Here is a 14984-nt window from a genome sequence, read left to right as displayed (position 1 = left end):
TTCGAGTTCATATCTTTGGCAGTGAAGTCCCCAGTCCCCAGAAGTGGACCCCAGGAAGACTAGCGACCACTTGTGGAAGCTAATGGGGATCCTAATAAAGAATAAAGAATAAATAAAGAAGTCAATGAAACAGCGGTTGTCTGGAAGGGACACAACAACTTCCAAATGCTTGTAGCCGAGAAATGGGCTTCGTATTGTGGATACACAGTCAGCTGGATGTTGTTGTCATCTTGAATAAAATCCATCTGTGTTTGCTATTGATTAGCGATGGCTCGTGGCATGTTTTCAACCCCAAAAGCGCAGACCAGTGGCAGTGAGTTAATGATGACTCGTTCAGTTCCTCGGATATGCACATTTTTCACTTCATAAACTCAGCTGAAATTAACGGCAGGGTAATGGCAGCTGTCAACTTTTCTTTCTCTGGTGTAGAGTGTGTGTAGGCTGTTCTGCCCATCTGGTGCTCACTGGACCTCCAGTCAGTGTGCAGCCGCGAGGGCCAGTCAGATATGTATCCGCCCTGCAAAGCTCATTCATCGACCACAAACGGGTAAAAGATTACTCTAACACAATGGAAGGGTCAAGACCCTCGTAACATTTGTGACGGACGGACGGCGCTACAAGAGTCTTAGCAAGCTGTTAGACCAGGGGTTTTCAAACTTTTTTGTCTTAGGGCACCCCATAAATATTTGTTTTAATCCGAGGCACCCCTAGTACCCTACATTATAATTTTCACTCCCAGCACCTTGTACAGTATTTATAGCATATTGTCGCTGTCGGGTGGAAACCGTTAGTTTTGTATTTATCATCTAAAATATGGACTAAACTAGTGAAAACAGCCGATCTACAAGCACACAACGCCTCGCATCGCGAGGCGTTGTGTGCTTGTAGATCGGCTGTTTTCACTAGTTTTGTGCGACGGTCTTGTAGTGACCGTGACGATATTTTAGTGATTATGTTGCGAAGAAAATGTTGAGATAATAGCAATTTTGGTTAGAACTGACTGAAAATAACTTTGTACTTCAAGTTTAAAATGATACTAAATATATTTTTAAATGTTCAAATAAATTTCAAATATTATCAAATGATCTCGCGGCACCCCTGGACTGCTGTCACGGCACCCCAGGGTGCCCCGTCACCCACTTTGAAAACCCCTGTGTTAGACAGTCTGCCTGGGCCTGTCGGCAAAACTGTCCTTATGGCTCTCGTGCACAAAAGCAAAATATAGCCTATAGGACACATGTATGTGCACACTGTATTAGTCCATTGGTTTCAATACAAATTGCAGTGTTACTGCTTTTCCTCGTTTGCCACAGTGTTGGTTGCAACAGTGACTCTTTGGTGGCTGGGAGGCATATTGTGGATTCTTGCATCTACACATATGTCATGTCCTTGGTGATATGTGCGGCGCACATAGCACATCATATCACGTGACGTTGATTGTGCGGCCATGTTTAACCAACATTGTGGAAAAGCAGTGACACTCTGACACACACTTGGTAAAAACCTTTATTGAAAACAGTGGGCAGAAGCACTGCGGTTAAAATGAGAATCTCGATTTTCCTCCACAAGAATCTAGATCACGATTCTCACACGATTTTTTTAGAGCGTAAAATGAAACCAAATAAGGGTTCATTTGGTTTTATATTAAAAACAAACAAAAAACAAAACGACAAAATGCTCAGTCAGCAGACCGGGAAAAGGTGCTCTTATTTTGACGTCCAACGACGAAGTCAAGAATTGACATTCGTCTGACTTGACATTACATGCTATGCGTTGTCAACCGCAACAGATGGCTGCAGACAGTAGCTGCTTGCTACTACATTCTTCCTTCACATGTTCTCGTCTGTCAGACAGACAGTCACAGGAACCGCGGCACATGTCTAGCTCTGCGGGTGTTTTTATTTTTAATATACAGAGTAAGTGAAATGCTTGTCGCAACGTTTTTTTTTTTTTACATTGACATTGGGCGGTAGGTACCTGGGTCACGTTTACTGCCTTTTTTGTGCAGGGGGGTTACTTTGGCTTATTTGAAGTCCTGGGGGACGTAACCCTGCTTGATAGATAGATACATTAATAATGTGGGTAATGATTGGGGCAAAGGAGGCGGCCGAGTCTATGAGAATTTTGGAGGGGATTTTGTCATGGCCAGGGGCTTTGTATTGAGGTAGGGCGCACAGTTTTTTAAACACTTAATCAGTTGTCACCGCGGCAAGTTTAAAGTTGTCTTTGCGTACCCCAAGGTTCCTGTAGAATTTCAAGATGTGCTTAACACCAAACAGCCCAGATGGAGCGGGCAGAGTTTTTTGACAGTTGTTTGGCAATGTAGGTGAAGTAGATGTTAAGATTTTTGGCTACATCAAGACTGTCAGACCCCCCAAAATGATTTGGGTCCCGACCCACAGGTTGAGAACCACTGCTCTACTACACTGAAGTCCACTGCTTGAGCAGAAAAATTTCAGAACGGGTACACAGTATTGTGTATTATTATTTTATGCTTTAACTATTGAAAAATAGCAGATCTACAAGCTCGCAGCGCAGCACTTGGTGCCGCGCTGCGAGCTTGTAGATCTGCTATTTTTGAAAAAAGCGCCAGATTTTGCACAGATATAGCCCAGGGCTTGCTCTAATGATTTAGCTAGGGCGCCCGAGTCGGAGATCTTCGGTGTCGCCACAGCAGCCAAATCAAGTTGGGCTCCCATCAACTTTCTATACAGGAGGAAAATACCCAGAAGAACATTTGTTTTGCACAAAAAACATTCCTTGGGCTACAAATGGCCCCAGAAAACGCCCACAAAACTGTGAAAAGTCGTGAAAAGTGATTTTTCATCACTAAACCATCGTTTTCTGGGGCCATTTGTAGCCCAAGGAATGTGTTTTATGCAAAACAAATGCTTGCAATGGATTCAGCATCATGACAAACCCCTAGTTAGACCCCTCACATCCTACTTAAAGGACAACTTTGTTTTTTTACAACAAGGGTTCATATTTTAGATAATGTAATTAGAGAAAATAAAAAGTGAGGGTTAAAATGTTTTCATTTGCTTCGTTCTATTGTTTTATCGCATTTACCGTGCCAAAATGTGGGGCATGCGTACGTATGGGGCATGCGTACAAGTAGCTAAATGTGTCTTTTTAGACACAATAAGACAGCAGTTTCTTTATTGCTATTCACAGTAACACTTCTAGCCCCCATAAGTCACATCCAACCATGAAAGGTTGTGTTGTATCTTGGGAATGGTCTTATTCTGTGTAAAATGACATATTTAGCCACTTGTACGCATGCCCCCAACCACTGAAATAAGAATCCCCAAAACAATAGAAAGAAGTACATGAAATAATTTTAACACTCATCTTTTATATTCTTTAATTACAATCTAAAATATGAACCCTTGTTGTAAAAAACTAAAGTTGTCCTTTAAATACCCATTTTCCTCCTGTACAGAAAGTCGATGGGAGCCCAACTTGATTTGGCCGCTGTGGCGACCCCGAAGGTCGCCGACTCAGGCACCCTAGCTAAATCATTAGAGCATGCTACATCTGTGCAAAATTTGGCGCTTTTAGACTGATAAGCACGAAATTACCATTCCATCTCCCTAAGGCCCCCGACTAAAACCCAGATTGTACTGGCTGATAGAAATCCTCAATAAATTCTTCAGCCGGCAGGCCAAGCCAGGGAGATGGAAACCGGTGTGACGCGCTAACCAGCTCACCGTACCCTCACGGTCAAACCAGTCAATGTCACAATGTGCTATTTTGCACAATTGCTTTCACAGCAGCTAGGGCTGTCACGATTAGGAATTTCTGGAGACGATTAATCGTCATACAAAATATTCGCGATTGACAAATATATTGTCATTATTTTTATGCCACTATGATGAGCTTTGATGATACTCATACTGTACACCTTAAAAGAGCAATTGAATTGCTTTTTGAACATCAATTCAGTGGTGTAAAGTAACTATTAAGTACATTTACTTGCAAACTTTAGCCCTATTTATACTGTGGTTATTTGAAAATATCTCATCTACAAGCTCACAACGCGTCGCGTTGCGATGCGAAAACAGCCGATCTACAAAGCTCACACCGCGTCGCGAGGCGTTGTGAAAATAGCCGACAACTACTAAAATAGCCAACAACTGAAAATAGCGACAATAGCGATGGTGCACCCATTTCATGATCCAACATCTAGTCGCCATCTGCGTGTGATCATCATATCATCATCCCCGTCCACAACAGTAGCAATGCTAAAAGCTAAGCATTGACTCCAGTCCTCTGTGTTGAAACGAAAGTGAAAGCCTTTTTCTGTATGTATCAAACAGTCCCGGGATGCGTATGGTACATGTGTCTGTTCCGACCGTCTGGAAAAAGTAATTGATCGGGTCAGTTGAAACAAACTTTTTAAGCATGTTTAGCCAGCCAGCCTGCCTGTGTGACTGCACTGTGCATGCCTGCTGCTGTTGTCTGTTGACTGACGAGGAAGAGCGGGGACACACTCACACACAAGCGTTCAACAGGAAGGAGGAGGCTCATTCAAGAATGCAAATGTTTACGTGAGGTTTAAGAATGGGTTTCTTGTCAAAACACTACTTTTTTAATTAAACTGGATAATTGACGATAATCGCGAATATGAAAAATAATCGCGAATATGAAAAATAATCACGAATAGACGATCATGTATTAATCGTGACTGCCCTAACAGCAGCATTCGTTGGCAAAAGCACAACTGGTTCGGTCAGACCCAAGACCTAAAATGTGTCGTGACTTGTAGTCTATGTTGTATAAGATCAGCTTCTCAGCTCACTTTGACAGTGTTTCCCAACAAAATGGGAAACACTGTATGCAATTAATTTAAGTCCAAATGTTCAGTGCTTTACTCTCATTTCATCTTTTTTCTAGACTTCCTGCACAGCCCTGTGAATAAAGAAGAGGTTTCCATTGAACAGCTGGAGAGGAATACTAGTCTGGACCAGGAGGAACCAGAACCTCCACAGAATAAAGACGAGTTGCTTCAAAGACCAGAGGAGGCTGCTGGGTCAATGCAGACATTACTAGCAGTGAGAATTGAGGATGATGATAACAGAGAGGCAGAGCCTGTAGCCAGCAGCTCATCTCAACACATGAAAACTCAAGCTGATGTAGAGGACAGTGGAACATCACAACCAACTAGTGATCATGTGTACCGGTACATTCTGCCAGTTACTATATGTTTTTTATGAATCTGATACTGACAGTGAGGATGTAACCAGAGAGACGGAGCCTGTAGCGAGCACCTCAGCTGAACACATGAAAACACCTGCTGATGTAGAGGACCACTGTGGGGCGAAAAGCTTGAATTGTACAGAATGTGGCACAAGCTTTGGTAAAAAGAGCAATCTGAAACGACACATGAGGATACACACTGGAGAAAAGCCGTTTACTTGTAGAGTTTGCGCCAAAAGCTTTGCTCGAAAGGAAGTGCTGAAGACTCACGTGACGACTCACACAGTGGAAAAGCCCTTTACTTGTACAGTTTGTGCCAAAGGCTTTGCTCAAATGGTTCATCTGAAGTCCCACATGAGATCTCATACTGGGGAAAAGCCCTTTACTTGCAGAGTTTGTGACAAAGGCTTTGCTCAAATGGTTCATCTGAAGACACACATGAGATCTCATACTGGGGAAAAGCCCTTTACTTGCAAAGTTTGTGACAAAGGCTTTGCTCAAATGGTTCATCTGAAGACACACATGAGATCTCATACTGGGGAAAAGCCCTTTACTTGTGACAAAGGCTTTGCTGAAACGGGTTCTCTGAAGAAACACATGAGATCTCATACTGGGGAAAAGCCCTTTACTTGCAGAGTTTGTGACAAAGGCTTTGCTCAAATCGTTCATCTGAAGACACACATGAGATCTCATACTGTGGAAAAGCCCTTTACTTGCAAAGTTTGTGACAAAGGCTTTGCTGAAACGGGTTCTCTGAAGAAACACATGAGATCTCATACTGGGGAAAAGCCCTTTACTTGCAAAGTTTGTGACAAAGGCTTTGCTGAAACGGGTTCTCTGAAGAAACACATGAGATCTCATACTGGGGAAAAGCCGTTCACTTGTACAGTGTGTGAACAAAGATTCACTCGAAATGAATCTCTGAAGAAGCACATGACGACTCATGCAGGTAAGCAACACCAATTGTAATTTGTATCAAATGTATTGTCTTGATCAAATATCTACAAGTGTCGATAGCTTGTTAGTGATTCTCTCTAATCAATGAAACATCAAAGACAATGACATGTTTGGTGCATGTCACAGAGGGGAGGGGGAAGAGGGAATGTTTTGTGTACACAAGTCAAACACAACCCCTCCCAACAGATCTCTTGTGATTGGGAATTTCAAATTTTAAATCCCCTCCCCTTTGTAATCAAATAGAATAGGGACAACTTCAGACTCAAGCTCCAGTGTAGCTTGAGCGGTACACAGTATGTCTAGAGTCATGTCATCAACATGGATCTGTCCCATTTCCCATATTCTTACTGGTACAGGACAAAGATCTGGTACTGCAATGCATGTTTTCCCCCAAATAGGGAGTCTCTGCTGACACATTATATATCAGTACTTAACAACTTATTGTTGCTGTCAGAAACCTTGGACGTCCAAAACCGTTATTTTCCATGAAATGAAGAAAATAGAAATAAAAGTCAAATGTATCCAATGTAGAACAGTCACAAGCTCTTGTTAATATTTTTAATTGGTTTACTATTTATAAAACTCACAAACAGATTTTAAACCTGCCGTCCCTTTTTTGGGAAAGTATTAAAAGGCCCATACGTGACATTTTAATACATTTAAATAATAGAATTAGCTCATATGCATGCTCACAACATGTCCCATTTTGAGTATGTAAGTCGGCAATTTCATCTACTTTTGTCCAACATTGTCCTATGATTAAGTATAATTGAAGGTTTCTTCCATACAGTAACTATATACCGTATTTTCCGGACTATAAGGCGCACTTAAAAGCCTTTAATTTTCTCAAAAAACTACAGTGCGCCTTATAGTCCAGTGCGCCTTATATATGGATCATTCATTGACATTGACATTCCCTTTAGCACAGCTCCATCTGTTGGATGCATAACGCAACGGTAGCGTCTATTATGTGCGCCTTATAGTCCGGTGCGCCTTATATATGAAAACAGTTCGAAAATAGACCATTCATTGACAGTGCGCCTTATAGTCCGGTGCGCCTTATAGTCCGGAAAATACGGTACATATTCATTGTAGTCCAACATGACAGTTACAAGTCCTGAATACCAAAGCAGAGGAATTACACAACCTGATGATGTCACCATGACCAAATTAAACCAACACAATTCATATGTTGCTTATTATAGCCTGTACTGTACCCCCCCCCCCCCCCCCCCCACACACACACACACACACACACACACATGCATGCACGTACACACTTTGTGTTTTTTTATTGTTGTATCGTTGTACTTTATTTTTTGCCTATTCTCTATGTTCCCAAACGTCATAATTTTACACAAATCTTAAAATGCTGTGCATTCCGTCAGGTCGCAGTTACTATGAAAAGCTCCACCGGCTGTCAGTCTGTATATCCGTCACGTCACGTCACGTCACGTCACGTCACACTTTAGCCCTACTCATATCTCCGCCACCGTTGCCCCTATCCATGCCAAACTTTGCACACACACTCCTTGGATGGCAAATCACTTTTCTCACATGGCCCTCTTCTACCGCCACCATGAGGCCGATTCTTGCAAAACAAATTTTTTGGACACTGCTCCCAAAAATGTTGCCCTAAAATCACGCAAAGTGGTACACAGTATCTCTAGAGCCATGTCATCAACATGGATCTGTCCCATTTCCCATATTCCCTCCTGATTGGCTACCATTGGCTTCTAAAGTTTGTGTATACGACCTGACGGTACTTCCTGATTAGGGAGTCTTACTGGTATATTAATTCCTTTTCATTTGTGTTTCTAGCACCAGACAAGAAGCAGCAACAGTCCTCCTCTGGTGGAGAGCCTGTTAAAAAGAAGAGCAGAACCTCCACCATTGAACTGCAGGGGGCGCCCAGCGACGGTAAGAGAGAGAACAAACATGTATTATAATTATTGTTATTATGTGTTTTTGTTATATCTGCTGCAATAACTAAATGAAAGAAAGAATCAAACAATAGTAGAGATTGACAGGACTTGTAAAAGAGTGTAAGTAATGGATGGAATCGTCACCAGGGAAGTAGAATAATTGTTTTAGATTTGTATCCGTTTCAAGTATCCTTCATATATATATATATATATATATATATATATATATATATATATATATATATATATATATATATATATATATATTATGGTATTTATAGGTATCATTCATAAATGTACCACGATTGATGAAAAAGCTCAAAAGGTTCATGTTTGGGTAATTTAATTGCATTGTTGCGACCGTTAGGTCGCAGTTACTATCAAAACCTCCACCGGCTGTCTGTCCGTCACACGTCACATCACACTTTTGCCCTACTCATATCTCCGCCACCGTTGCCCCCATCCATGCCGGACTTTGCACACATACTCCTTGACTGCCAAACCACGACCTCTACCCCTCATTTCTCACATGGCCCTCTTCTAGCGCCACCATGAGGCCGATTCTTGCAAAACACATTCATGGACACTGCTCCTACAGATTTTGCCCTAAAATCACACAAAGCGGTACACAGTAACTCTAAAGTCATGTCATCACCATGGATCTGTCACATTTCCCATATTCCCTTCTGATATTCTAAAATTTGTTGGATTGCTCCGTTTTCCGCAAATCACACCACATGCCTTTTCTTTGCAATAAGCCACGCACATTCCCTCAACACATAGCCATACATACCACTTAAAATCCTCACATCTACCTGCTCATGGGCCTCTTCTAGCGCCACCATGAGGTTGATTTTTGCACACTCTTATCTCCAGCACCGTTAGCCCTATCCATGCCAAACTTTGCACACACACTCTTTGGCTGGCAAACCACAACCTCCACCCCTGATTTCTCCCATGCCCCATAGCGCCACCATGTGGTTACTTTTGGCAGACAACATTATGCGACCTGACGGTCGCTTATCTCCCGATTAGGGAGTCTTACTAACTAGCATTGACTGCTATGGTCACTTTTGATTTGATTTGGACACTGTACTATTTTGATAGTTGTGCTTAAGGACACTTTATGTATTTATATTTATATATTATTCGTTCCCTCTCTTGATGTACCTTGCTCTTTACTGTACTCTGTTCTTGTTTTTTCTTTTTCTTTTTCTTACTTCTCTGTAACTTTGTAAATAACCTTATACTGCTGTGCTGCCTCTGGGAAACTGATTTTCCCCCTTAATTGGGATAATAATAAAGGTATCTATCTATCTATCTATCTATCTATCTATCTATCTATCTATCTATCTATCTATCTCACTTTATGTACAGAGGTACATTCATCGCTGGGAGTGAAGGGTGACAACAAGTCCAAGAACAAGGCGGCAGGCCGGGCCAAAGGCTCCAAAAAGTAGAGACTAAGAATTCAGGTACGTCTAAAAATCACTTGTAAAATGGGTTGATTGGTGTGGTATAAAAACTACATACCATGGCTATGAAGTCTAATGGCTGTGTACAGTTCTATGTCACTGTACGGTTACGGTTACTATGCATTTTTGAAAAGCTCTATATCTGTAGATTATATTTTGGTATGATAACCCTTTCTGAGACACAGCTGAATTGGTGTTATCAGCCACTAGAGTTGGTGTCCCATTAAGAATTAATCTGCTTGAAGTAGCATATGAGGGGTCAAACTAGGTTTTTTTCATGATTCTGAATCCATTGCAAGCATCTGTTTTGCACGAAAAACATTCCTTGGGCTAAAACGGACCCTACAAAAGTGTGAAAAGTAATGACTAATCACTTTTTATCACTGAACCGATAGTCTTGTGGGGACGTTTTTAGCACAAGTAATGTTTTTCGTGCAAAGCAGATGTTTTAGACGATTTAGAATCATGAAATCATAATCATCATAAAACAAAAAACCCTGGTTAAAGCAGATTAATTCTTTTCTTTTTCTTCCTCTATAGTAAAGTTAATGGGACACCAATCTAGTGGCTGATAACACCAATTTAGCTGTGTCTCCGAAAGGGTTATCATACCAACATATTGAGCTTTTCAAAAATGCATGGAAACCTTTGCCATCTTTCGGATACCGACATCTTTTATGGCCCATGGACTATTATACTTCCTCCTTATTAATACCAATTGGTATTGTGTTTTATATCATTTATTTTTTATTTAGATTAGCCAACAATTTTTACCCCTTTTTTGCCCCAATTTAGTCATTATGCCAATTGATTCCTCCCCAACAACATTGCTGTGTTGTCACTGTTGTTGTTTCCTACTGACTCAACCTGCCAGTGAGGAGCCCCCACCGGGAGGACGTACTGTTGTTTCCTACTGACTCAACCTGCCAGTGAGGAGCCCCCACCGGGAGGACGCACTGTTGTTTCCTACTGACTCAACCTGCCAGTGAGGAGCCCCCACCGGGAGGACGTACTGTTGTTTCCTACTGACTCAACCTGCCAGTGAGGAGCCCCCACCGGGAGGACGCACTGTTGTTTCCTACTGACTCAACCTGCCAGTGAGGAGCCCCCACCGGGAGGACGTACTGTTGTTTCCTACTGACTCAACCTGCCAGTGAGGAGCCCCCACCGGGAGGACGTACTGTTGTTTCCTACTGACTCAACCTGCCAGTGAGGAGCCCCCACCGGGAGGACATACTGTTGTTTCCTACTGACTCACCTACCAGTGAGGAGCCCCCACCAGGAGGACGTAGAGCCTTCGTCCTACTCCTTCCGCCCAGGGTGGGAGGAGTACAACCTTATGGTGTTACTTTCCACTGTGTTTGTATTGTTCCAATGCACCATTTACCATTTACAAGTTCAGTTGTTGCATTCACCAACTTCACCCTCACCTACAACCACCTCCTCCCCTGGATGAAGATGCGTACGTCCAGAGGCAAATGATATGCACATACGCCATTTTGTTCTACTTCCGGGTGTCTTTCGACTTCCTTCACAGGTGTTACTGATGATACTAATTAAGGCTCTGTTTGATTTATTGTACAGTGGTTCTTTAATTTCAAGGACCCCCATAACTCTTTACAAATGGAATCAACAAATGGAATCAAATGGATTCCAAATTGATTCCATTTGTACACTCTCAGAGTTACACACCTGTATGGGGACATTTGGAACCCACTCAACGACACTTTGAGACCCACTGGTGTAGCAGAGTGTTTCCAGTGAGCCAACATGCACAATAGCAGCACCCTGACTCTGTTTGAGCAGAATGGAACAGACCCTTCATTAGTGACCCTGTCTTTCCCTAATAGGACTGATCGTGGATAGCTACTGGGACGTAAGTCGGGACTGGATCAACCCCGGCTGGGTCACCTGGGCGAGGGTGTATGATGTTGCGAGACCCGAAACACCCGTCGACCCCAGGCTACATCACTGATGATACGTCCCAGCTGCATCCTTGTGATGTTTTTTACACTATTGGTTCTATTTATAGTGGCTCATAGGAATAGACTATGTGACAACCAGGAATAGTTTGGTGACCACCGGAGACTCGGTTGACGGCCGGAATTTAGACGGCACCCGGGAGCAGGTTGGGTTGGCGCCCCAGCCTGTGTCTTCCGTGAGGAAGAAGCCCAACAAATCCACGGTGAGGCCTTTAGGAGGGCCATTCAAATGCAGCAGCTGAATGGAATGTTTGGATTGGGGTCTGGTGCAACGCACAGGTTCTGAACCTGGTGAGAGCAGGGGAGGACCTGGTGAGACGTAGGAGGAGCCCGGCCAGGAGTCAACCCATAGAGCCTAGTTCTTCCACGCGCCAGAATGGTACCCCCAATCCCGGCAGAGTAGTTCCGGTGCTGCACATTGAGTGACCCTGTCTTTCCCTAATAGGACTGATCGTGGATAGCTACTGGGACGTAAGTCGGGACTGGATCAACCCCGGCTGGGTCACCTGGGCGAGGGTGTATGATGTTGCGAGACCCGAAACACCCGTCGACCCCAGGCTACATCACTGATGATACGTCCCAGCTGCATCCTTGTGATGTTTTTTACACTAGTATCATTGGTAACACCTGTGAAGGAAGTCGAAAGACACCCGGAAGTAGAACAAAATGGCGTATATGCATATACCCCAAGTTCCAAAAACTATAGATTACAGAAAAACCACTTAACACTCGGGTGACTGAAATAATAATAATAATAATAATCACTTCCACTCCAATTGACAGGTAAATTCTCTCCCTTCAAGCTCCCCTGCTGCCAGCAGGGGTTCTATTGTCTGTTGTTATACTGACAATAGAATCCCTGCTGGCAGCAGGGGAGGAGTTGTTGCTCTCCTGGGCAAAAAAAAAAGAATTTACCAGTCAATTTGACTGATAAATGCAGAGTGGTATAATCGTATATTATTTCATACTTAGGAAACATTTTAGAAGGGGGAAAAAAGAGAACATATGTCTTGAGTATTTAGGAAAAGTCATGGAAGGGGAAATTTCTGAGACCTTGTTGGGGAGAGTTATTGCACTTTGCGATCTTAAAATCGGCCAAAATGACAGGTTAGTCACCCGTGTGTTAATGTTGAATGTTCATTTTTTGGGGTTGTAGTTGAGGTCAGGGAACATAAAAAAAGCCACAAAATAAAAATGAAAATATTGTTTTGATTTCATGATCCATTTAAAGTGGTGGTGCCATAGTTTTGTACTTTTTCTGTTTTGTATGCGTCTATGAAGTTAACATGCCGGACAGTATTTAGACAGGTGTGAGACTTTATAAAGCACGTTGTTTGTGAAATCTTAATGCTTGTGTAGTTTGTATAGGCTGTCGAAATCGCTTCCGAAAACCCAGGTAAATCCTCGCGCGTGATGGTCGTACGCCATGCTATCAGCGACCGTCATGTTTCAGGGCTATGGCAGCCTTTACATTCAAACAGAAAAATACTATCTTATTGCATTAAACAACGTTAAACTCACTTTGCCGCTCACTTTGTCACTCGATTTGCCACTCACTGCATGCAAATACCCACTATACTATTTGATTTATTACAGGTTTGTATCATCCTTCAAGTCACCTGCTGTCTGTATTTGACACTGTGCCAACCCGTCCACCAGAGGGAGCCAAACATCTAACAAACCAAACCAAACAAACCCTCAATATCAACACCATTTAGTCCATTATAAGGGTGAATCAACAGCTTTAAGAAATATAGACAATCTACAAGCTCACAACGTGTCACGATTTTTAGATCTGCTATTTTCAATCATTGTGTACTTTTACTTTTGGTACTTTAAGTACATTTTGATGCCAATACTTTCATACTTTTAATCAAGTACATTTTGAATTCTGGGCTTTTACTGTGTGTGTGTGTGTGTGTGTGTGTGTGTGTGTGTGTGTGTGTGTGTGTGTGTGTGTGTGTGTGTGTGTGTGTGTGTGTGTGTGTGTGTGTGAGAGAGTGAGTGAGAGTACAAATAAGATAACGATAAAGGTGGTAATATAATAAAGTAGAAGAAAAAATGAATTATATATATATATACAGTGTATATATATATAGGTCTCTCTCTCTCTCTCTCTCTCTCTCTCTCTCTCTCTCTCTCTCTCTCTCTATATATATATATATATATATATATATATATATATATATATATATATATATAATGTATATATATGACCCATTACTATTGCAATTTATTTTGGGTCAGGCTCTTTTTTCAACCAGATCTTTTTTTCTAGTGCTTTAAATCTGCCCACAACAGGAGAGACACACCAAAAATAGCAATCAGTGGATATAGCCAGGAACCGAGGAACCATGAGAACAACCGCGGAAATGAACATTTTATTCTGAAGTTCACCAAAGGTAGCGCTGTGTGCAGTGCGTGTGTTCTGCTCTGACAGATCAGACACACACACGCACGCACGCACACACACACACACACACACACACACACACACACACACACACACACACACGAGAGTGGAAGAGACAGACAGACGGTCAAACATCACAGCGGGGAGAGAGTGAGAGACTGTCTGTGTCACACTGTGGACTGTCTGTCTGTCTGTCTGTCTGGCGTGAGGGTGGAACTATGATCGCGTCGTTATCAATACCTCATCATTTAAACTAAGTATCGAGCCTATCGCGGTTTATTTAAAGGACTTGTGATGGACGCTGAGGAGGAGGACACGATCGAGGGCTCCCCGCTGCGATCATCCGATCCCCGCGATGATGATGATGACGAAATATCGATGAAGCAGGTGGATGCGAAGGAATCCAATTAAAAAGAAGAAAAGATTAATCAATCAATCAATATTCTCAGGGTTGATGAAACTGTGCTACGATCTGCGTGCAGGGTGAGTAACAGATGATCCTGCTACTATGTTACCGTATGTTTGTGACAGGGGCGTCAATGGGGTATGGCAGGGGTATGCAGCTGCCATGGCCTGGCCTGGGTCCAGGGGGGAGATACAAGTTAGCCTACTTTAAAATATAAATCCATGAATGTCTCTTTGTCTATCTGTGCTGGTTATTGTGTTGTTAAATTACATTAAAATAACTACAAATGCAAAATTTAACAAGGTATTAGGCCTATAGACTAATTATATTCTCCACACTTTTATTCTCCCCATCTTGACGGAATTGTATATTCCCAGGTTCCGCAGGTCAGCTGCACAGGTGCAATTTATCATTGTTAATTGTGGCACGTTTACTATTATTATGCCAAGTTTAGCTGCACTTGAACAACTGCTCCAGACTGCCATATATCCAGCGCAAGAAACCATAGATTTTTTTTGGGGAAAAAATGGAACTTCTTAAAATAAATGTATCATTCCTGTTGCTAAGGTATGGCAACACCAGTCATGTTGCCATACCTTACCTTTTTCTGAACTGACGCCACTGGTT

General features: G+C 42.4%; 1 protein-coding gene across 1 annotated transcript in view; it reads left to right on the top strand.

Annotated features, from left to right (window-relative positions):
* LOC308308520 (GRAM domain-containing protein 4-like) overlaps positions 1-14984 on the top strand; it is a gene marked incomplete at both ends in the record, with an annotated part of 116628 nt that overhangs the window by 6773 nt on the left and 94871 nt on the right. The window contains one exon of the mRNA XM_080753931.1: positions 7978-8076. Within this exon, the coding sequence (XP_080610057.1) occupies positions 7978-8076 (99 nt within the window). The remainder of the gene's footprint in view (positions 1-7977; positions 8077-14984) is intronic.

This window comes from Nannobrachium achirus, assembly GCF_963921795.1.
Source record: "Nannobrachium achirus genome assembly, chromosome: 23".
Taxonomy (NCBI): domain Eukaryota; kingdom Metazoa; phylum Chordata; class Actinopteri; order Myctophiformes; family Myctophidae; genus Nannobrachium; species Nannobrachium achirus.
Note: the sequence above shows the minus strand (reverse complement) of the source record. Positions and strands in the feature narration are given on the sequence as shown.